The 24226-nt window shown below is 41.1% G+C and overlaps 1 protein-coding gene across 1 annotated transcript; it reads right to left on the bottom strand.

Moving 5' to 3' along the window:
• Positions 1 to 244: 244 nt before the first annotated feature.
• On the bottom strand, positions 245 to 20011 carry EIF3B (eukaryotic translation initiation factor 3 subunit B). Its single transcript, XM_049791589.1, has 19 exons — positions 19396 to 20011; positions 13802 to 13994; positions 12341 to 12460; positions 12193 to 12250; positions 11409 to 11537; positions 10200 to 10357; positions 9143 to 9274; positions 8970 to 9036; positions 8371 to 8417; positions 7340 to 7550; positions 6688 to 6760; positions 6096 to 6218; positions 5497 to 5575; positions 4503 to 4641; positions 3743 to 3868; positions 3176 to 3253; positions 2599 to 2707; positions 1959 to 2076; positions 245 to 798 (listed from the first exon to the last, which is right to left on the bottom strand). Exons 1-18 carry the CDS (start codon positions 19925 to 19927, stop codon positions 1973 to 1975), a joined length of 2478 nt encoding a protein of 825 aa, XP_049647546.1. The 5' UTR covers positions 19928 to 20011; the 3' UTR covers positions 245 to 798; positions 1959 to 1972.
• Between the last annotated feature and the right edge of the window lie 4215 nt (positions 20012 to 24226).

Here is a 24226-nt window from a genome sequence, read left to right as displayed (position 1 = left end):
CACTCATTTTCTAGTCACTCCACTATAGTGAACAGCTCAACTTGCCAGATTAATGAGCCATACCATCACTGTAAAAAACAAAACAACCACAGCACAAAACCAGAAGAGCCATGAGGAACTGAGATTAAAAAAAATCCAAAGGAACGATATAGTCAATATAGCAAACACACACTTATTACTGTGGTATGTTTGACTTTCATCATTCAGGGAAACATTCCCTACAAACAACGCGTAGCCAGCCTGGTTTTAGTATAGGTCTGCTTTTATTTCCATATTCAGCTCTTTGAGGGAGGCATCCTTTCACAATCTGAAAGGAGGAGGATATAGCCCACTGTAGTGCTGCTTCAGCACACTAAACCACATCATACGAAAAATGGTTCTGTTGACTTTTCCCCAAACAAAATGAACACCTGTCCATGCACTTGGGACATAGAAAGAGTCCTGAAACAGAAACATCGTGTGTGTAAGACAGAGGTGCACTGATGAATCTCACCTCACCAGCAATAGTCAAAAACTGCCAGTTGGCAAGTACTGTGTGGGAGTCAGGAAGTAAATACTGGTAGTAGTGGATTTAAGAAGGAAAGAAAAAAAAAAAAAGAAGAAAAATTTAAAAGCAGCGCCTTTCCAGTATCTCACTGCAGCAGGCAGCAAGACTTAAAGGCACTACAATGTGTCAGAATGGAGAAAATCTGGTGCATCCACCCTTCCAGACTGCAAGAATATGGATTAAAAATTCCAAAGTTGATGTAGGCTTTCTGAAAATGAGCAAACTTCTTTTCAGCACAAGATATGGTGGTGCTGCAGAAAAGGAAAAAAAGAGGCAAGTTAGTTACTGTGCTTTTATACAAACAGCTCAACCTCACTACAGATGCTAGCTGGTGAAAGGCTATATAAGCATGTTTCATCTGTTCTTAAACTGATGTTTGTTTAAATCCATACACTAAGAAGCTTCTCTCCTTCTTCCTTCCATAAAAGGATCTCCCATGTATGGGACACAGATAAGCCATATCCAAATATATTCAAAAGTATCAAGGCTATTAATTTTCTACAGGTTCAAGAGGTATACTGTTCATATTTTACTTGAACTCCTCAGGTATCTGGAGGCTAAAAGAGCTGCAGGGTGACTTACAGCTGCAAAAGACATACTTCCAGTCTCCCCTTTCTCTTCCTTAAGTGAAGTCCTAAATATCATAGAGCAGGAACACATTCCAGATTTTAAGTCCTATGTGAGTGCCTTCACTATCAAAATATCTTTTCCCTCCTCAATACAACAATGTCAAGCTCCCTAAAAGACATTTCCTACAACAGGGGCTGAAAGTAGCCTCTATTTTCAACATATAAATACGTAATAGGAATTCACAAAAAGGAACTGGGAAAAGCACTGGTTTAAAAAAAAGATTTCAACAACAAGCAGTGACAGTCAGTACACAAGAATCTGCTACCACCTGAATTCTACCCAACTTTTCTAGAAAATGATAGCAGAGTTCATGTGGATATTTAAACATCTACTCAAAAGTTTTAGTTTTATCAGTCCAGTTAACTTGCTGCATAATCTTTAGTATAGTACTTAAACTCTGTCCAGCCTTGAACTAACAGGCAATTCTTCCAAAAGGCAAAATTTCTCATACTAGCTACAATTCCTCCTACTGACAGAACTTAGAGAGTCTGCAATACTCTGTGTTTGGAAGTTGACCCTGACTCTGTTGTGGGTTTGATCGCTCTGGCAAGACAGGACATACACAGTATTCTGCTCAGTACAACTCATAAATCTGACCATCTGCGATTACTTTAAAAAAAAAAAAGGTTTTGTACCATCTAGCCACAAAGAAAACATAAACCAACTCAGAGAACAACACATTCACTCATGCAACAGACAGATCTAACTTTCTCAAGCAAATTAGTGAAACAATAGCAATAGTTGACAAAGTTTCTCTCTACTGAGAGGTATGCCATCTTACCACAGCTTTGTTAATTACTCTGGTTCTGCAAGGGTAATAATTTCTTCATTGATAAAAAATTCAACAGTCTCCTCTTCCCAGTCATCGACATTGCTGTCCAGCTCATCTGTGTCTACCCCTGGAATGGAGAAAACATGAACACTGAATGCATCAAACAAGGCATCAATGGAAAGATTTCTCCTCTTGGCAGAAACTGTGCTTAAACCACCAGTGAAATAAGAGGTATTTGGTGCTTTAAAACGTAAGAAGTACCTGCTAAATTCATTAAATGACAACCAAGGCATTTCTGTCTCCCACCACAGGGCTTCTGTGGATTTTTTGGTTAAATGCAACACCCAAATCTCTTCACAGTCTTATCCCAAGGTCAAGCCAATGCTTGCCTTGAAACATAAAGAGGTGAGGTAAAACAGAGATACCAAAATCTGGCACCCAGCAGTATTTGACCTTTCTCCCATAGAAAAAAAAAAAATCCTGTTGCAATTCAGGATAAAAAGTATAAATAACCTTCAGAGAACAAGGAACTAGCTTTGGCAGGAAATGGAGGGAGAGAAGTGGATGAATCCCCAGAACAGTGTAGTTATTTGGTAAGAAGCAGCAGTTATCTAGCAGCAAGTCTTTACAAGTACTATGTGTGGCTTACCTCCTCGAAGCTCTAAACGCTCATTCCTCTGCTCCATGTACAACTCTTGTGCCATCTTGCGGTACTTTCTGAACTCTTCCATCATTGTACGCCTCCTCTCCACTAGCTCCTGTGGAGGCAGGAAGAGGTTGTTACACCTCCCCAATACATCAAATTCACGTGTGATGCATGTGTTAGCAAGTCAAATTTTTTTCTCATGAACATACTTTCTACTGACTTAAAAGAAGAAAGATCTCTTATGTAATCAAAAAAGCTGGTTTGGTGTTTTGTTTTTTTTTTTTTAAAGAGCTTTTCTTAATTTAAAGACTGGCTAATGCAGCAACTCACTAAGAATGCCAAAATTTTGCCACCTTTACTTAATGAGGTAACACCAGTGCCTCTCCAGATTCATTACTGTTTAACCTGACAGTTTAGTAGCATCTGTCTGAACCACCTACTGGAACTAACTCTAACCATCTGGAGTCAAATGAACACACATGTTATAAAAGAAATTTAACTTACATATCACCATTACAAAATAACTAAGAACAGATTACAAGAGTTTTGTCCATATTATTATATTCCAAAAGTGTCTTGCCTTTGAGGCTTTGGACTGGCTCAGGCGATCCTTCTGCTCAAATATCTTGGAGTATTTCTTCAGGTCCTTCTTAATTTGCTGTAAAACAGGGAATTTTATTTCAACTGGGATATCAGACTAGCAATCACAACCACCATATTCTCTAAGAACTCCTTCGGTAAGCTTAAGCAGGCTATGCATTTTTTAAAAACCTCTCTTCTACGCAATTTCCCTTTGCTGTAATTCTGTTTGTTCTTCCTGGCTTACAAATCATGTAAATGCTTCTGTACACGTGCAATTAGTGAAGTCTGGAAAGCTAAATTCAATTTTGTTATTCTTTATACCCTTTCACTGTACCCCAACTCTAAGAACAACTAATCATTTTTATTCTGAGCTTAAAGAACAGTTAATATTTACAGTCACTCCCAGAAGCGAGGTCCCCTACAGCAACGTTTTCTCACAAATTCAGGGCAAAAGGCAGTTGCATAACTCTGTAACAGTTCAAGCCTCATCCTCAAGAAGAGGGAGTAAACCAAGTATGCTTATACACCAAATCAATGTCAGCAAAAAGAGTCAGTGGAATACTACCTTTATCTGATCCTCACTGAGCAAGGTAGTTGGTCGTGGTCTCCAGAGAAGCTGACAGAACCTGTCTTTATTGTTTTTCTGAAGCAAACGGCCTTGGAAGGTCCATAACCAATATGCATTGTCCACCTGGAAGAGCAGTGCACCATCTCAGTCAAGATAAGCTACAACTTAACACTATAGTCCTCACTCCATGTCCTAAGGGTCTTTTTTTATAAAATCAGCACCATTAGTCAACAGAACCAGGGTGCTCTTTTTGTTAGCATCTTCCTTGCACAAGTCAATTTCCTCAGCAAAGTATTTGTTCCACTGAAGCTTTGCAAGAAATTATCTTCTGGAGTATTACAACAGTTTGAAACTAATCCAGCCTTCCTATCATATTCTTAAGTCTCAGTTTCTATACTTGCACAGGAGAAGCTTACAGTGCAGTGGCTGGAACCCAGCAAAAGTAATGATAGGTGCAATAAATCCTGCTGTTCTGTGTAGACCACAAGGAGATCAAGTTTCAAACCACTAAAGATGTAATGAAAATTCAGAAAAAGGACACTCGGCTTAGACTCATTAATTGCCCTTCCAGAACTTATTTTGGACAACCGGTGAAGCTAATGGCCCAAATATATACTGATGTTCAGAAATTAACAGGTAAAACTATGGTGCAGGTTTTAAGTCGTATGATCAGCAACAGGTGTCCATTTTCTCTTCCTAACCAATAGCCCTTTCCAATACCTGTGGAAGAGAGAGAAAAAAAAGAAAGCACTAGTACCTTGTGGCTCCACCAAGACACAGAAGTCACAATGTATCTGCCTGTAGGATCCCATTCCACATCTGAAGCTGTATAGTGCTCGGCAATATTCATCATGGTGCAGTCAGATGTATCGACAAATGCTAAGGCACCATTCATGCTGCAAAGGCAAGACAAGACAGGTTGTTTTACACACCAGTATAGCCTGTTTCTTTAAAAGCATTTCACAAGCTGGATCTTTACAACTCCTCACTACAAAGATAAATTTTCACAGCAACCAAGAGAGAGGCTCATCCCAGTCTCTGTGGCTAGAAAGCAATGCAATGAATAAAAACAAAGATCCAAATAAGAATGACACTTTTGTTTCTATGTTCAGTGACCTGTAACCCATTTTATTTCGGTTCTTAAAAGGCTCAATGAAAAGATACTATAGACAAGTTACAGCCAAAGTTTAACACTCATATGCTTAGACATATTTAAATAGTGAAGACAACATTAAAGAATATATTTCTAAGATGAACAGCAGCACTCATCTGAAAGCATGTAAAGGCAACTACTACTCAACTGGTCAATAAAAATAATTTTCACTTGCTCTAATGTGAAACTTTCCTGATAACTTTTACAAAACATCTTTGTCATTAAGAGGTATGGCCGATGAAGAGACACAAGGATATGACTACAACAAATGCCTTGTAAGAGCCACATGCACAGTTCCAACTGGATTAATTGAGTCAGTATTTAACTTAAACAGCTGAAAAGTGTTTCTAAATATCCACTTTTCTGTTGAAAAATGCATTCTTCATTTGATGTGGCAAAAATAGCAAGTAAAAGTTACAAAGGACTGAACTACATCATGAAATTGCATCTTTTCTTTTCCCTTGCTTTTAGATAGCTGTATCAGGATTACACAGTAATGCAACATTCATGGAGATACCAAACACTTTTTGATGAGATACTCTAGTCGTTTTTCCTCCTTAAAATGAATATGGTGTTCAGTAACCCATGCAATGCTCACCTTCTGAGGCCAGCCAATACTACAAATTGCCCTTGAGGACTCCAGAATATCGTGTTTGCCTGCTGTTTGTCAAACGTTTCTGAAAAGAAACAAGACAAATTCAGAAAAAGATCTCAATCCAATGCCATCAGTTAGCTTACAAGCAGTCAACTCCATCCACTCCTCAAAAGACATTTATGAACTCTGCAAGCAAGTCCTGACAACAGTCCTTAGCTCTACACTTCTAAAGACAAAACCCAGTAGTACCAGAACATCCAAAGCTAGCAGAAGGAAGAGAAGGAGATCAGAAGACCCCAAGAGCCAACTTGGGAATAAATTTTATCTGAAGTGAGCCAAGTCTGTGCTATTGCCTCACATGAACTTCCCAAGGCCACAAAATTATTCTGACTTGTAGGCCTTTTAGTCCCAGACCCTGGACTGATTCAAAGTGAAAACAGTTTAGCTGTCACCAGAAAGTCAGATTTCTAGAACACAGTATCAGGCATAGCACCTATTGCCATACTGTCCACCACAAACAGCCACAGTTTTGAGTTTATTGCATCTATTGCCATGCAAAATGCTTAGTATCTGCACTTTTCACTTGTTGCTCAGTCACTTACTTATGAGTTCTATTTTCCCATTGTTTTTAACATGGTAAAAAGAAACTGAAATTCGTGGAGTTTCTCCATGCAACACAGCAAACTTGCTTCCATTTGGTTCCCAAGCAAAGGCTATGATGCTTTCTGTAACAAAAAAAGAGGGGCCAAAACTCTGTCAAAAGACAATACAAAGCTTTGATTTCAAGCAGTTGCCAAAAGAAAACCAAGACACTGAAGACAGGCAACCCATCGGTTAACAGACTTTGCCATATAGACTATCTTTCAAAACAGGTTCATAAGGCACATGCAGGGAGTTACGGGAAGCTCCAGTCTCCCACCTTCTACAAAATACACTCGTATAATCAGCCCTGCCACCTTTATTAATAACATATTTTCAGTTCCATCATTTTTAAGTCAGTCACAAGTGTGAATAGCAACACAAGTTTTGATTTCTCATTTTTACATGAGGCACCCTGTGACATGAATACTGTAGCTCCTATGAAAAGGAGTTAACTTCCTAATTATGTCACATGTTGACAGGAATTTCTAAGAAACATGCAAGTGTCTAGTCAAAAAAGTTAAAGATCAAAAGTACGGAAATACTTGGCATTACCTTTCATTTCCACCACATCCACTGGCACCTGTTTCTCTCTCATTCGGAATATTTCAAAGTTGGTCACTACTCCCTGTAAAGGCCAAGATCAGCTCATTATGCAGCATAGAAGCAGTAGAGCAAATAATTTTATCGCTAGGCATAGAAAGACAACTATACAATTAGCCTGTCAGGATGCAGAATGAGAGAGTCAAGATTTATTTCTTTAATGAGAGAAGATAAATACAGTATGGCTCATTAACAAACACATTCTAAATTTTTCTGTCTGATAAAGAATAACTGAAGAATTGTACAAAAGCATTTGTTTCTTTTCAGACTGTTATGAAGTTTAATTAAGACAGATAAACAGACGGCACATTGTGCAGCACAACTTATGGGTTGTTCAACAGCTCCTTAAGATGGAGTAGGAAAAGACATGAGGCATATAGCTCTCATCCAAGTCTAAGAGGCCACTGAAGTCAAAGCAAAGCTTGGATGCAAACATTACATACATTTTGCTCTCCACATGCCTCAAAATTCAAATGGAAAAATGAAAAACAGCTTTGACATTATATAATTTACACTGTCTATATTAAAAGACAGTTTGGTAAGAAAACGAGGTGTCAGTGTGAGATAGAACCAAATTTTATTAATATAATCAGAATCCACATACTTGTGTGCCTTTGGGAGTCCTGTCTACCTTCACACACAGGTAATCCCCGTTCTTCTGCCAGTGTAGTTTACAATCTACGACATTGAACAAATTCCGCACACGAATTTCTTGTCTAGAAGGCAGCTGCATCAAAGTCACTCTTGCTGGGATGTCTTTATCCTCAGGCACCCAGAAAGCAATTATGTTACCACCTGGAGACCATGAGAAGTCTCTACAGGAAGAAAGTTGAAAATATGCCATTTTAATTTTTAGTTAGAGATACTACAAGCAGAAACAATTTTCATCATTGTATCTGAAATGCTGCAGAGAAGTATCAACTCTCACTAATAAAGACAGATACAGACAAGCAACCAAGGACAATTAATAACCTTACATATATCATACCAAAACAGATTTTAAAATTGCTATTTAAACTTGCTATATGACCAATGTTATCAACAGAGTACATTTCACTAAAGAGGAGGGGTTACACCCAGCGTAACTGCCAAAGATATAAGAAACAGGTCGATTAAACCAATGAGCAAAAAAACCCTATTAAATTACACTGGAGACAATCTTCTTGCACCTGGGTACACTTAATTTTCTTGTTGCTTTACAGAGAGGTACTTCAAAAACTCTCACAGGAGTCAGTGTCTATTGTGCAGGCACGCACAAAACCAAATCCGTTCCTTGCCAACAGGCGGTATACAGCACACTGTTTTAAGCCAGCATACAAATCTTGTTATGGAGATATTCCCTAACAAACTGCATTCCACTTTGGTTCTGTAGACAAGGAACAGGACTCCTAAACTAGACCCTGGGTTAAGCAGTATCACAAAGAGGATTTCAAAGCATGCAAGCTGTCAGCTGTGGACATCAATAAATGGATAATTTTCCATTCCTTTTTGCCAGTTTGTCTAATTTGACCACTTCAGCATATGAAGCCATTTGCTCCAGTCAACAGTCTAAAGATTCCTCTCACCATAACAGAGCCCCAGCCATAAGGATTCCAACTAAATAGAGCAGTTATCTTTACAAAGGAATAGACTGACCTTATCCCTGTGATTTTCAAGCTTTTCTTGTCCAACAAACCCATAGACTAAAAGAAGAGAAAGGAGTGAATTTCCAGGTTAGTAACATTCTTGTATTTACACATGCACCTTCTACTCTATTAGAGCACATAAACTAGGAAATTGTGTAGAGATCCTGTATCCTTATTTTTCATTATGAACATATGTATACCACAATTACAAGTAAAATAAAAATTGCCATACAGAATTAATGAATACAGCAGCCTGAATTATAATGCAAAAGCAAAAAGTGCTAGATTAGGCTGCAATTTATAGTGTGTTTTGAGTACTTTGGAACTCACCTGCTACTGAGAGCTAGGAGGCATCACATAACCTTGATCCTATTGACTCTTATAAGTAGTATATTGAGCTGTCTAGTCCTTCCAGAAGTGTGGTGTGGAATTTACTGTCAAACTCAGCTAAAGTTTTTCAACCAGGAAAGAACAAGACAAGAGCAAACAGATTTCTCCCCTTTTAAGCCCAGCTCTAGAGTGTATTATTAAAATGTAGCCTTTAAAACTTATACCATGGGAAAGACTGACATTGTAATAAATGTTATGCAAAAAAAGGCAAGAACTTACAGGTGTTTCATAGATGCTGAGGGTATCTGAAGTCATTCTAGCAAAGAATTTACCATCATGACTCCATCTAAGCAAATAAAAAGAAAAAAAGAGAGTATTAGATAGGAACTGCCTTTTTATTAAACGAAGTCTGGGACTACTTCTCTCTACTCTAATTTTGTTTCTCAACCTACTTAAAAATAGGCCAGTGAGCTGAGTTTTCACAGTGGAATCCTCGTTTCTTTTGCCCAGTCAGAATATCCCAGATGATAATAGCCTGAGGGTCATCCTGCGTGTCCATCAAAGGGCTGAAGGTCACTAAATACCTACAAAAGAAATAATCAAGTTCACTGTCAAAACTTCATCTAATATGTAAGCACAAGCAGGCTTTCATCCAAGTAATATTTAAATACAATGCACTTTCAAACAGCAGTTTCTCTAATGGGATTTTTTTGAAAGAAGGGAAAAATAAGAACAGTACAATGAAGGGGGAGAAAGCTTCCAAGACACAGTATTTCCCTGGCGTCCCTCTGCCTGAAAAGACGCTAGATTTATGTGCAAGTCTTCCCATATTGGTGTTACAAGTGAGGGCCAACAGCCAAATACAGTTACCTACTATATAGCTTTGCCACAAGAACATCATTGGTTTCAAACCAAATATAAACCCATTGACCGTAGCCAACCTGAACTATAGGTATGCTAGACTTCTGCATTTAAAGATAAATAACCTCTTTTTAATACAATAAAACATAAAACCTTACTGCTTCCAAACATGTTACTTGAAAACTAGCAAAACAAGATGCATCTCAGTCCTGAAATTATTTTAGCCTTCTCTAAAGAGCTCCTTAATGTTAAAGAAAGCTTAAGGAATTCATTTCAGTACTACAGATTTGGAGGATGCTACTCAACGGAAACTTTTCAGAGAACCAGAAATCTAACACTACAGACATCTCATCCAACTAAAGAGGAAAGAGTATGGTCCTCTCCCTTAGGGTAGTTAACATCTTTGAGGAAACCTGTCAGCTTAGTTTTTTAGACCAATTATTCCAGATTGTTAAGTATCATCCTGAAGTCAAAAAGTCAGGCAGAGTTTCACTCATTCCAAGAAGGATTTATGCATGAAAAGCAGTACTTCCAAAAGCAAAGGAGAACAGAAGACCCCAACCACATGAGATTTGAAAGCACAGCAGCCAAAATGCCTGTGCTTCATGCTTTTGATCCCTTAGCCCAAACCAATGTCATACTCCATACCTTTCACAGGGTGAGAAGTCAATAAGCTGCACTCCCTGGTGACTAAACCTTTGAATCTGCTTAAACTTCTCTCCACCCCAAAGTGCGATGCCTCTCTGGTGGAATGTAGCCAAGTAGGTACCCTTTGGGGACCAACGTACATAGGTTTCTGTCCACCGCTAGATTTAAAAAAAAAAGTATACAGAAAGGTTTAATTTCATGCAGGATTCCTAAAGGGGAAAGAATTAATGTGTGGCTTGTAGCATCACATTTCGCCAATCTATTTACTAAGTGAAGATCTGAGAATTAGTGATATCTTGGACTAGTTGTGGAGTTTAACTTCATGCACATATTGCATAATACTTATTCTTCAGGTTGAAAACTGTCAATTGAGACCTTTTCAACTTACAGATCAGCAATAAAATTTTCCAGGTACAGTGACAACCTTTGTATAGTAAACAATTAAACCCATCTAACAGGCTTGGGTTTCCTTGTTGCCTTTCAGCCCTGGTAAGAACATACTCAGAAGTAAGAGTAAGTATTTTAAATTTCTTAACAACAATACAGCTCTTAAGCTTCAGCTAAGTTAGAGAGGTTTCAACAATATAGACCACGGCCAGTGACCATGGTGATGAGGAAAATTACTCATCATTCCAGAGCCAACTTCTTTCTACTGTAATGCATCACGGTTATTAAAGAAAATGCTTCTGGGTACCAACAGTTCTCAGCAAGTCAACTGCCTGCAGCAGACAGGCACACTAACTCTCCCTTTTATGTGCTATTACCAAACCAGCTATTCCTCTTTAGCACCTCTGCAGTCAGCAAAAAAGCAAGAAATGATCAGAAGCAGCATACTTAAGCACATACTCAGCTCTAACGAATAGTACTCCTCAAACTCTGACTTTGCATTTTCATGTCTTTTTGAATCACCTATAATATACAGATGAAGGAAACTAATAGGCATCATGGACCAGTTGGGGAAAAAAAAAATAATAAAAAGAACAAAAAAAAGACCACCACAAACAAGTTAGCTCCACATTTGTTTTACCTAAGCAGCTAAGTCTAATTCTAAAGGATGCAATTTCACGACTCCTCTTCAAATGGAAGAAAAAAGTATTTCAGCAATGTGGAAAAAATATCTTTTTGAAAAAAAATTAAAACCCTGAAATGTCATAAAATGAATGAGACTGACAGTGTATCTGCAATGTACTGCACTTCCAGGACACTCACTGCTCTGTCCTCAATTTGCACAGGTTCCTTGATATCATTCCAAAAAATGGAGGTCCGGTCTCCTGACTCAAAGATCACACTGTACTGATCCCTACAATCAGGATCTTCCAACCAGTATCGGAGATTCCCCTAAGAAAAACAGAAGCAAAAAGATTATTAGTGAGTCAGTTGCTAAGATGACAAGTTTGCCAAATTAATATCTACCTGGCAGGTGGAAGTCGGTCTTACACAAAGCATGCAACTTTGGAGTCTTACCATTGCAAGCCAGTTTTTAAAGTGAAACTAAATAACTCAAGCTACTGGTTACTGGAGGCTAAGAGAACAGACCATAAAAAGGTGGACCTTCAAGGTGGTTTGATGATGTTTAACACTTCTTGCCTTAAATAACTTAAGGGGTTTGTTTTTGTTTTTTTGTTTTTGTTTTTTTTAACTATCCCTTCCACTGCAGGACTTTTTACAAAGCTAGTGGTAACAAACACAGAGGTTTGCCTCAAAACATTTAAAAATATTAAAAGATGCTTTCAAAATTCTATTTTGAAATGACTTGTGCAAAATCATTATTTACTCAAGTTTTACCCTATGTGGACCTACTAAGCAGAGCCACCAAGTTCTTCCTGTCACTTCATGAGAATGAGAACAAAGAAATAGGAGCACGCAATCACTACTGCTATTTATAACAATGCTATTAACACATCATTTTTATTTTCATATGGACACTCCAGCAATTAAGTAATGATTTCGTATTATGCTGAATATTCTTTCCACTTTTCAAAAAAATCCTTACCAAATCCTTAAATGGCTGTTTCTCAGGGATTTCCCATTCATCACTGATTGTCATGTACCTGAAACAGCAATTTGATTGGTTACACTCTGTGCAGGCACTCTTCATTAGAATCCCCAAATCTACAGATACACACAATAGCTGCACTCACTTATCAAAGTCTGTGAAAAGGTTGACTCTGAAAGTGTGCTGTTTATCCAGTTTGTATCCATCTGCATTCTTCACAGCATCCACTGCATGAGACGGAGACATGTACTCCAGAAAGATGTAGCTACAATGAAGGAAGATGAAAGGAGGAAGTCATCGTTTAGACTACATAACAGGCTCATAATAAAAAAGAAATTAAGTAAATAAGTAAAATAAAAAAGAAACAATGAGGATGAGCTAAGAACTCAGTACAGAGCATCTATGAAATAACTTCTTGTCTTGCCCCCAACCAATGAGGGTCAAAAGCAATTAATCTCCATTTTGGCCACAGGCACATAAACACTTTTTAGTTGTATGGGCTTGACCTGAATTAAACAGATATCCTTTCTGTAAATGGGCTAGACTAAGTGATGAATGCAAGTTCAATGCAATGCAGAATAACAATGAGAGCTAGTAACAGACAGGTTAAGTATGCAACTCTTTCCAGCTGAATGACAGATCACATTCAGAAACTGTAAATCTTGCCGTCACAGACATCTCAAAGCACCACTCTTGTTTTTCAATTACATCGAGTATAATTCAGCTTCCTTCTTGCCACTAATACCATCTAGCTCATAGCCCAGCAGACTTAAAATTAACAGTACCCTGAAGACTGTCATACCTCAAAGAGAGGCATGAACTTAAGAGAAAATAATTTTCTCACGCTGACCTTACAGAACCAACAATCCCTCCACTCAAAAAAACCCACTTTTTTTATGCTTTCTAAACCATGAATTACTCCCAAGCTCAGGAATATGTGCTACTCCAACCACAGTAACAAGACTCATTAAAACGTCCTATTTATCAGATTGATTTGCGCCTGGTTTCTCTCCCTAAAACTTCCTTTCCCTTTCCCTCTTCCTTTGGGCTTGATCATTTCTGGTCAGCTTTCTCCTCAATTTCAGATGCTGCAGTTAACCTGCAACAGGGATCGGAAGCTGGCAAAGGGGAAAAGGGTCCTGGAAAGGGCTCACTGAACTTAAGGAAGTTGGAGTCACTAATGTAAGCATAAGCACTGGCAATCAGAGACAGAATATTGACAGTCCATTTTGCAATAAACAGTACATCCACTGCTACTAAGTTTTTAACTAAAATGGACCTTTAACCTATTTATTAGCCATGGCAGAAAATTAACAAAAAACCCTCATTTAGTACTGCACAGAAATTTTACTTCCAAGCTCAGCTAAACTGCTTCCATAATTAACCCCCCACCCCGTAGCTTAATGAGCTATTAAGCCTCTTGGCTCCCTTGGGAACTTCTGTTTGTCACTGAGACTAGATGTCAGGATTGTACAGACTAAGGTAGAAGAAAGTGATGAGCATGAGGTCACCATAAAAATTGGCCATAAAGTATTGACACTGATAATCAAGGGTAAGTCAAAGGAGTGTTTCAATCCTACTTCCAGTAGGAGTTATCATGACTTACCCTTTTGTCTTCCCATCTGCTTCTGGATAAAATTCATTGATAATTTTACCAAACTTCGAAAATATTTTGTGGATGACATTCTTCAGTTTCTCTAGTCGGTCTGGTCCAACCTGGGGAACATTATCCACGACGATCACTGAGTCAATTCCATCTGCCTCCTGTGGCTGATCTTTCAGCACGTCACCAAGTAATTCTGCAAAGGAAAAGCACATAAGAAACTAAGGCACCAGTCTACATCATTAAGGAGGAAGACAGAAAGATGAAAAGAATAGTGATAACAAGAGAAGAGGAAGATTTCAAATTTCAGGAAATTTCAAGAATAATTTCAGAAATTTGGTAGGGAACGAATGTTCTACCAGAGAAACAACTGAAGCGAATACACAATGCTCCAACAGTACTTCCTTGCTAAGAGGCGTGATTATGCAGTTTCTTGAGAAACTTCAAGCAGCTAACTCTTGGAGTCTTTCTTAAAGAAAAAATACCTTACATTGAGGAAATCACACTTGCACAATTGGCTTGTTTCAGGAGTTGGAACTGGCTTACGAAGTCCTCAAAACTGACGACAGAGCATACAACTATAAGATTTACTACCCAAGCCCTGACTAGTAGCCTTGCTGAAATTATAACCAGTTGACTTTGATAAAAAGAAATGTACAATGTGCCTCCCTCCCAAATTACATGAGTTTTAGCATTATTCAAAACTATCTGCCATACTGGAAGCTCTGCATGTCTTAGCATCACTATAATTATGTTTGAGAACTCACACTCCATCTAAACCTTTAATTAAACACAAAAATGAAGGTCTAAGACAAGACACTTAAAGCCATATTTAAGCGTGCTGCAAGCGAAGATGAGCACACACTGTTTCATACTCTGGATATTCTTCAACCATACTAATTCCCCTTTCCTATATAATCTTATAAATTTTGAGGGTACTTGCTGGTGGGATGGTTTGTTCAGTCCCTGCACTGTCAGCTTCAAGCTTCGTTCTACTGGAAAGAGATTGCTTACAATATCATTGAAGTTCCCCATGCATAGAAGGAAGAACATTCAGAAGGACTGTAACCCTGTAGCTGTGGCTTACATACCACACTGGGATAAAAACAGGTAAAAGGTACAAAGTACACCTATAAGTGGCACACAAAATTAGGAGCTTCAACAACAACGCTGAGTTATTCTTCATGTGGTAGGCTTCTAGACATACGTTCTGTAGAGTTCTATACATATCTTAAATTAATCTATTCCTCAAGTCAACTCTTATTAGATTATTCTGTATCCACCAACTAAACCCCACTGACAATGTACAAATTTAAACACGCTTTTCAAATTAACATTACCTAACTACAGAAACATACCGACCTGTAGATCCAAGAGGAGTCAGAAAAATTACATCAATGACTCAATCCTCAATGGATTGAGCTAGAAAAGCTAAAGACAAGGATATCCAAACAATCTCTCAAATAACTTTAACCTAAGGTTATTTTCAAACCTTTCCAGGAATAAAATCCCTCACTATCCCTAGCTATCCTGTTCAAACATACACTTTAATTCTTGTCTAGATTACTGATCATTTTGCAGTGTAATCAGTCATGCCCCTGCAACTTATTAACATGATTGCATTATTGTATTCTGAAGAAACATCAGTTAGAAGTGGCAGATTGTTTTATTGACATTTTTAGTTTTGTGCACTTAAATGCACCAGAATAGACATTCTGCTAACAAAAAAAAGCCAAACATGCTGAAATAATTGGCCAAGTGTCACACACGCCATATAAATAGGAAAAATATATATGCATATCTGCAGTAAGTTTTAACCTTATGTAAAAGACCACTATAAAATGCAAGACTAGACAGAAAATAAGTGCATGCCACTATACTTCTGAATTAGAATAGAAAAATAAAATATGGAGAGTCAGACTATATATAGCATTCACAGACCAAGGGGGAAAAAAAATCCAAACCCATGTAGAAACATTTAAAATATGAGAACAAATGAAAAAGGGTGTTGGATGTGTCGGTATTTTGAAGACATCTTTACAGAATTTTGCTCGTTTTGGAATTCTAGATATTATTCTACCCAGAAACAGCACTGGAAAAATCTCTAGCAGTGAAGAGATATGCTTACTTTGAATTTCAAAATACCAAAGAACCTTGGCCTTCTATATCTTTAAGCTTCAACAGGTTACTACATGTGAAGCTTTCCATTGATTTTGGGCAATATGCTTTACAGAAGTTTATATGCATAACCAGATGCTATTACCACCAAGATTATGCAGTACTCACAGAATGTTGGTGTTCGTAGCATTTATTACTCAAAAAAGATGCTCTCCATGTGAATGTAGGAACTACAAATAAAAAGTTAAAGGATGCTAACTTGTATAATAAAAACAAAGACCCAGAAATTGTAAAAACCTACTATTAATGGTAGCAACTAAAGCAAGCTGAAGAGGTTAGAGGAATAATCCTCAATATTACGTCATTTCACTTACTCCGCACACTTTAGATCATACCCACAAATTTCTCCCATTTATAGCAACTATTTACTAGTTCGTAGCAACTATTCAAAAATGGCCAAGACCACATCCATGCTTCAGAGCAAGTCAAATATTCAGTGAAGAGCGTACAACGCAAAGATTAGCGAAGAGCAGGAGGCCTTGCTTGAAGCGGATGTTTCAGAAGTTAGAAGAGAGCCCTTAGTGGGGAGCAGCCGACTGAAAACTGGGAAAAGTCAAGCACAGGAAAAGTTAAAAAACCCCCAACAAACACACACAAAAACCCCACAACCCTGAGTTAACAACAGATATTCTGATAGCACAAAACCATACAGATCACTGAGGATGAGCAAAAAACTTGACAGGAAGACAGAGGTACCAGTCCCAATAAGCACAATCACAGATGATGGTAACTTTAAGAGCATTATTTGGAACAAATAGGTAGTTAAAGAAGTAGAAGAAAAATGGAACACACAGCAAAACACTGAGTTCTTTCAAAAGTGGTGGGTATCAGGAATCACTCCATAGACAGTATTTTCTACCACACAGACTAAAAGTGGTTTAAGTTACTACCAAAGGTATTTTGGACCACCTTCCCCTGCTTCTTTAACTTTTTGCTGCAAAGTTGAAAACTGACTCAAACTGTTACGGATCCAGAAGAGAACACCACAGATGAGTACTGCAAGTTAACCTCCTAGTATATACTGGATCTCAAGGTACTCCTTCAGGAGTAAGCCATTCTCCAGGTAGCTGACAATACACTCAAGTTGTGAATAGGTAATCACTTGCCTAGGATGTAGGACACACAGAGTGAAGAGTCTGCTATGCCTACAAAAATTGTAAGGATTGAAAGGAGGAATTTAAACATCTGATATTACAGTAAAATAGCAAGTAAATTTCTTATTTACCCTATAATCCCGTATCTTAGATTTTCCCTGCATATAAAATGAAAGCATGTCCCACAAGGACATTTCCACAGAAGTCTACACGCAAAGAAAAAAGAAAAAACCAAAAGACACAAAAGGCTAATTTTTTTAGGCTCTATTAGTCATTTTTTCCATAACCATTTCTCACAAAACACTTTGTAGGCCTGCAGACAAACAAAGGAATGCATATTTAGATTCACGTGCAGGAATGCAACACCCTGTATTGAATCAAAACTGTAACAGATTAAAGACAAATGCCTACACTGTACCCCTCCTCTACCTTAAATTCAAAATTGTGAGCAAAGGAATCTTCAAAGGGCAAGATGCTGGTTTAGCCAGCTCTCATTCCACCCACAAAAAAAGTAGGGTGTGGTAGGTACACAGCTATTTTCAGCTGGCAGTATTTTAAGGACCACTATCATTATCTGAACTAAAGCTTCATTGCACCCCTTCTCCTGCTTGAGCTTGCATCAGCTGTTCTGCCATGCCAACACCATTCTGGAAAAAAAAAAGTTGAACTAATGCATGTGAGAAGGTCCAATCCTAAAGCTGGTCCAGCTCAAAGGTGTTCCTGAAGATATAATGTTATCATAAGCGTTGAAACAGCCTTCGCTCAGTGACACTGAGGGACTGCCTTTCTCCATGGGAAGTCATCAAGGTAAGGGGAAAGAAATAAGGAAGCTCAAGAAGTAACACAGAGATGGAAAGCCAGACCAGCAAGAGTGACTAAACTTAAACACTGTAATTCAGAGACTAACACTGTATTATTCATACAGCTGAGAAGTTAACCAAATTAATCCTTAACAATAAAATAGGTAAGGATAGAAAATATGGCTAGTTTCTGAATAGACAGAAATGAACATAATAATCCTAGATATAGACAAAGCGTATCACGTAAACACTTAACTACATAAAAAGAATCCAACTGTATACTTGCAGACAATTTTTGCCAAGGTCTCTAAGAAACAAACGTACAAGTTCAAAAAACTATACACTCTGAGAATAGCAAACGCTTCCTTAATGTAAGATATTTTTCTGACATTTTATTAAGCTCGACACAGGACTGGAACACTAGAAGGCACATATATCACCTGTATTCCACTGCCAATCAAAATAACTAACTGACTGACTTACAATAACATCCTTTCAGAAACATTTTTCTAGCTGATACATGTAACGTAAGATCCTACAACGTGTAGGATATATATAAGACCCTACAACAGCACATATGCTAGAAAAGTATTGGCAAAATAAGTACTTTTGCTATTCTGAGAATTAAGATGATTTATGTAGAAAAATGTATATGAAAAATATTAAAATAGAATTCTAACTCCTGTATGCCAAAACTAGGTATTCCCATCATTATCGGTGCAGCTACACAATGCCTTAGCCATCTGAAGACAGTCAATATCCAATCCTTTGAAAAGAGCCTCAGTTTGAATTTTCAACTGCCAGAAGTAATTTTTCTGTATTTTCTTGTCACAGAGTACCTATGTCACATCTTCGTGAGCAGCAACTCTTCTCATGCCCGTTCTATTTGTCTACTGATTTCACTCTGGACATGTGGGGAAAAAAACAGAACGATGAAACCTAGTTTGTAAACATCAGGTCAAGAACTTAAAACTTCTGTTTTTACAGTGGAGTTTAATGAACGGAGGCAAATGGAGAGCACGCAAGTTGGTGATTCCGCGGCCCCGCAGATCGATACCTCAAGTCCGAGAGCACCTTTGAGAACAGCTGTTAAGCAGTACCCTACGGGGCACAGGTAAGCCAGAAGAAGTTTCATTTAAAAAACACCGCTGCGACGAAGACGTCTATTTGGCGATACGAGCGGTCCACCACCACCCCGGAGAGGCCGCCGCGGCAGCACGGCAAGAGCCAGCAGCCGGGGCCCACAGCCGCTCGGGCCAGCGGAGCGTTTTCCAGCCGAGGACCCGGCTCCCCCCCGCGCTCTCCCGGGAGAGTCCGGCCAGGCACCGCTCGCACACAGGGTCCCGTCCCGCCCCGCTGCCCGCGGATACGGCCGGGGGAGCGGCGGGCTGTACAGCACCAGCCGGCTCGTCCCGCCGCGGCCTCCCCCGGCTCTCCGGGGCCGGGGCTCTCCCGCCTCCCCGCGGCCCCTCCCTTCCCCTCACGGCCGGCCTGACCAGGCCCAGACGCCGCCGCCGGCCCGCACCTTCGTCGGTGATGTCGTCCACGAAGTCCTCGGGGTCGCTGAAGGAAATCTCGTCCTCCGGCTCGACCGGGGCAGCGGGACCGGCTTCCCCGTTCTCCTCCGCCGCGCAGGGTTCGGCCTCGGGCTCGGCCTCCGACGGCGCCTCGGGCTCGGCCGCCGCCTCCGCCGCCGGCTCGGCCTCGGGCTCGGCCCCGGCCGGCAGCTCGGCCTCGGGCTCCGCCTTATCGGGGCTTTCGCGGCCGGAGGGCGGCTGAGGCGAGGACGGCTGAGGCGGCGGCGGCTGCTCGGTCTCGGCGGCGGGCTCCTCGGCGGCGGCGGGCGGCGGCTCGGGGGGCCCCGGCGGCGCCTCAGACTCGCCTTCTTCCTCCTGCCCCTCTCCCTCCTCCTCCTCCTCCTCCTCTTCCTCCTGCTCCTGCTGAGGCGGCTCCACCGGCGGCGGCGGCGGGGGCCCGTCCGTCTGCTCGGGCTCCTCCCCGGGCCCCTGGGCGTCGGGCGGCGCGGCGGCCGCCGGGCTCTCCTCGGTGTCCTGCATGGGGGTCGGTGCGGGGCCGGGCCGGCCGCGCGCTCCCAGCTCGAGCGCGACGGGGGAAAGGAGCGGGGGAGGGGCGGGGAGGCTCCTACCGCCGGGCCATGTGCGCCAGGCCCAGCCGGCCTCGCGCGGCAGCGCCTACCAACCGGCGCGGGACCGGGGGGAGTGTATGTGAGGGGGAGGCGGGGGGAATCCCCGCCCCGCCGTAGCTGCTGGCCACCGCTGCCTTCCCCGCGCTCCGCTCAAGAGGCGGCTGCCGCCTCTTTCGCCGCTCACTCCTCGCTCAAGCGGCGGCGGCGGCTTCCCCTTCTTCTCACCCCACAGCAGGCGTGGCTCCCCCCCCCCCCCCCCCATTTCGTGCCTCGCTGTGGTTGAGGCCAAGATGGCGCCTCCTTCCACTCTACCGAGGTGGGGTTCGGCCGAACCATTTTTTGGGAAGCGGAAAGCGGGAGGCGCCGTGACACTTAACTGCCCTGAGGCAGAGCGAGGACTTCCTGGGTTTTCGGCAGCTCAGCGTATTTCCCTGTGCAGCGCTAGGCGGAAGGTGACAGGACAGCGCGCTGACGCGAAACCTGCCCGTCGCCCCCCCTACAAACCTTCCACCGTGGGCTTGCCCGAAGGCTGGCGGTGCCCGCGCGGACGCTACCAAGCTCGTGCAGCGGGGGAGGCGCGCTTGTGCTCGGGCGCGGCAAGCACACGGGGTGCGGTGAATCCTCCCCCCCCCCTCCGCAGGCGGCGGGGCCGGATGGTACGGCCCGACGGCAGCCGCCACATCAGCCCTGCGAGGGGCCCGGCCGGGGCTGGCGACATGGCGGGTCGGGGCTGTCCGCCGGGTGGGGGTGGCGAGGCCTGTGGGGGTCTCAAGCGACGGGAGCGGTTTGCTAGTTCCCAGCTAGCCACGTCCGGGCCGCTGTGGGTCGAATGTACCAGGTCGTCTCCGAGCGTTGTATTAATCCCTACGAGACCTTTGTGGGTTTTAAATAACCGTTTTCCGTGAGGTAAAAATATGACGCTCTCCATCCCGCATCACCGCTGCAGCGCTCCGGTTAGCGGGAGAAGCCTTCCAAAGGGGCAGAGAACCTGGCTCGACACGGCGATGTCTCGGTGCGGTGGTGCAGACAGAAGGACAAGACGAGTATCTCTCTCTAGTGTTTTTCAGTGGTCTGAAGTGTTACCTTGTGTAATTCTAACATCATAGTATTTTTTTTAAACTGGTAAAGTTCTCTCACGGTGGCTACCACTGTGGCCAACTTTACGAGAGAGCTGACCTCTACTGATTACACCATTACCTTAATTCTCGGGCATCTCAGGTTGATGCAAAAATATGTGGAGTGTCATTTGTTTTCAGCACGCGTGCTAATACAATATATTCAAAGCGGCAAAGGGAACCTGGAATTTGTCTTGGATACCATGTTGAGGTTTTCGTGATATTTTTGGAGGAAAAAGATCAGAACAGTTCTTGGGGCATAGTTCATTTGTGTTCACTTCTGAGATGACTGCTTGCATTTTGTGTAGGGTTTTTTGGTTGTTTTTTTTAGCCCAGTGCTTTCAATCAAATCATACAGAATAAGAATGCCAGCATAAAAACTTGTGAGAAGAGTAGAACAGGTGTTGTACTTAGCATTTTAAATTTAGACCCTCTCTTACGTTGCAGTATCTTTCATGTTTTGATAAAAGCTTGAGAGAAAGTACATAAGAAATTAAGAAACGCCAGTGCTGTAAGTTATCAGGTAGTCACAAGATGGCATCCTAATTCCATTCAAATTCAATTGGTTGAGCGTGTCAGTTCCGTATTTAAGCTACGGGCCGTGCTTGTGAATGGAAATGATGACTGGTGCTTTCTGCAGTTACTTTTTTCCCCTCGTTGTATCATGGTAGTTGACCAGACTTTGATTTCCTGGTTTGCAGCAGCATTGACATGCTAAAGAAAATGCTGTTACCTCTCCTGCCATCACAACCATATAGTTTTCCAAATGTGAGGACATGCTGTGGTTCAATCCGTAGTCCCAGCTGGGTCCTCAAGATGCCATGGCTCTTCCATGTATGCAGTCTCTCTCACCTGTGTTTCACCACTCACAGTTGCCTCTATTGTTGGAATGTGCAATTTTTTCATATTACCTTTCTTCCTGTTCGCAAACTAACTACTACTTTTACAATCACTTTGGTTGAACACTGAATCTAAATGTTGGATCCTCCTTTCCTATCTTTGTGTGGTCTGCTATTTGCACTTTCCCTTACTTCACAGAGACTTTTGATTTCTCTTCCTTCCTTCCTTCCTTCCTTCCCCCTTTCCTTTCTTCTACTGAAATTTTAGTCCCTGTGCTATCTCACTGCTGTTCTTTCTCTTCCAGTCCTCACTCAGCAATCAGGGTGAGTGGAACAACTTTAAAACCACAGATTTTGGCACTAGCAGCTGGAGCCCGTTCCTGTAAGTATTCCACATGCAAAACTCCTAATCAATGGGAAATTTTGGGAAAGCAAGGTAGCGGGCGTGGCTTTTTGTAACACAACTGTCAAACCAGCAATGCCTCATGAATTTTACTGAGTGCAAGTGATCTGAGAATAGTGGAGCTGAAACCACTGTTTCCTAAACTGAATTCTGAAGGAGTAAGCAAGCTGTCGTGGTGTGTATGAAATTTTATCTGATACTGATAGGATGTGCGCAGAATGATGCATTGAATGGCTAGGGCCTCAGGTAGTCACGTACTTTTGGATTACATTTGTTACCTGGAACCTGCTGACACGTGCCCTTTCTTTCTTTCTTTAGTGATTATAGTTTCTTCATGCTACAGGTTTTCCAGAAGCTTTTGCTCCACTTAGAGCAAATAGGGAAGTGTTCAATAACTTATGTCGAGCACAATCTTACTAGCACTGTTGAAAAATTATTTCTGCAGTTGAATTATTTTTCACAGTATTTTTCTTCAAGACTCCTCCCATGGGTTGCAAAAGCAATCTTCAGTTGAGAATATCTTATTTATACCAAATAAATAGTTATGCTATTAGCTTAAGTACAGACCAATCAAAAATCTATAGCTGAATGAGAACATGTTGATTCCTCCATTCATTTTCTCAAAAAATGCTATATAGGCGAAAAATTGTGTAGCGCTTAGTTTTCAGAAGTGCTGAGCATGCAAAACTCTCCACTCGGCTGCTGTATAAACATGATTTGAAGGGCCTCTCAGCTTAAATAATGCCATGCTTTTTTTAATTTTATACACAGCTTTAGTCTGCACCCACGCTTGTGGGGATCTCAGCTGAAATAGCACTGAGGCAAGAGGCAGAAGGAAAAAGAGAATCACTCAAGTCATTCACATCTCTCTAGCAGCATGAAAAGTTTCAAGGGACGGCACTATGATTGTAATTACTTACACCTGAAATAATTCTCGCTTTATAACTTTCTGGTTTAGTTCTCTGTGTATATAGTGGAGATAACTATTTATCTTCCCATGGTTAATAACTATCAGGAACATTAATTAGTGAATGCACCCAATACTTTGGATATTAAAACCATAAATCATTATTATGGACTGGTAGCATCTTAATCTGGAGGTCCAGAATCTACACATATTTGTCTGTCTTGCTTGTTTGATGGTGTTTTCAGGAAAACCACTTTACAAAACATAACGCCTTATTTTTCACTAGTGTTGACCATATCATTCCTGACTAATAAAGTACAGGAAGTGTGTGTGTGGGGAATCACTAATAAAATGAGAGGCATTCATACCTGAAATTCTTATTTTTATGCAGTTTTAGAAAATATATTTGTATTCCAAATGCTCATATTTCTGTGCTTTTCTGAACAGGCTGATGTCTGTTTCTACCATATTTACCTTTGTTAGTGCATTCCTTCTGGTGCATAGCACAAATGCTACAACGGCTTTTTCTTTGGAAAAACATTAAATACCTACTTTAACTTATCATCAAGAATATTTCATAAAAATCCAAGTGTAACCAAAACCACTGAGTGTAGGAAACACCCTGATTGACTGACTAGATAGCAGGAGAAATTAAATGCCTTGGGACAAGTTAACTCGGTGAAAGAAAATAGACCAACGTTGTCTTGGAGTATCTCATCTGACTCGAAATACAAAGTACAGCTTCCCCGTCTGTCGCCACGTGACTGAAGGACCGTCTTACTACCGCGACCGACAACTCATCTACTTTTGGTAGCCCACAATGAAATCTGCCTGCAGTTCACGTTCCCAATAAGCATCCTTCCCAGCCTTCAGAAGGAAAATTAATTTGATTTCGGAGTAAAGCCTGCGTTAAGCCCATGAGCCGATCGCTTCTTTTTCTATGCTT

This window comes from Accipiter gentilis, chromosome 33 (assembly GCF_929443795.1).
Source record: "Accipiter gentilis chromosome 33, bAccGen1.1, whole genome shotgun sequence".
NCBI lineage: Eukaryota > Metazoa > Chordata > Aves > Accipitriformes > Accipitridae > Astur > Astur gentilis.
Note: the sequence above shows the minus strand (reverse complement) of the source record. Positions and strands in the feature narration are given on the sequence as shown.

Bases quoted from the DNA above. Each gene is read 5' to 3' on its own strand.
- EIF3B (XM_049791589.1), bottom strand. From the start codon at position 19,927: ATGCAGGACACCGAGGAGAGCCCGGCGGCCGCCGCGCCGCCCGACGCC. The intron at 10,358-11,408 runs GTGAGTGTCCTG...TTTTAAATCTAG, and splicing joins TGCAAATTGAGGACAGAGCA to CGGTGGACAGAAACCTATGT. The intron at 4,642-5,496 runs GTGAGCATTGCA...TTGCCTTTGCAG, and splicing joins GTATTGGCTGGCCTCAGAAG to CATGAATGGTGCCTTAGCAT.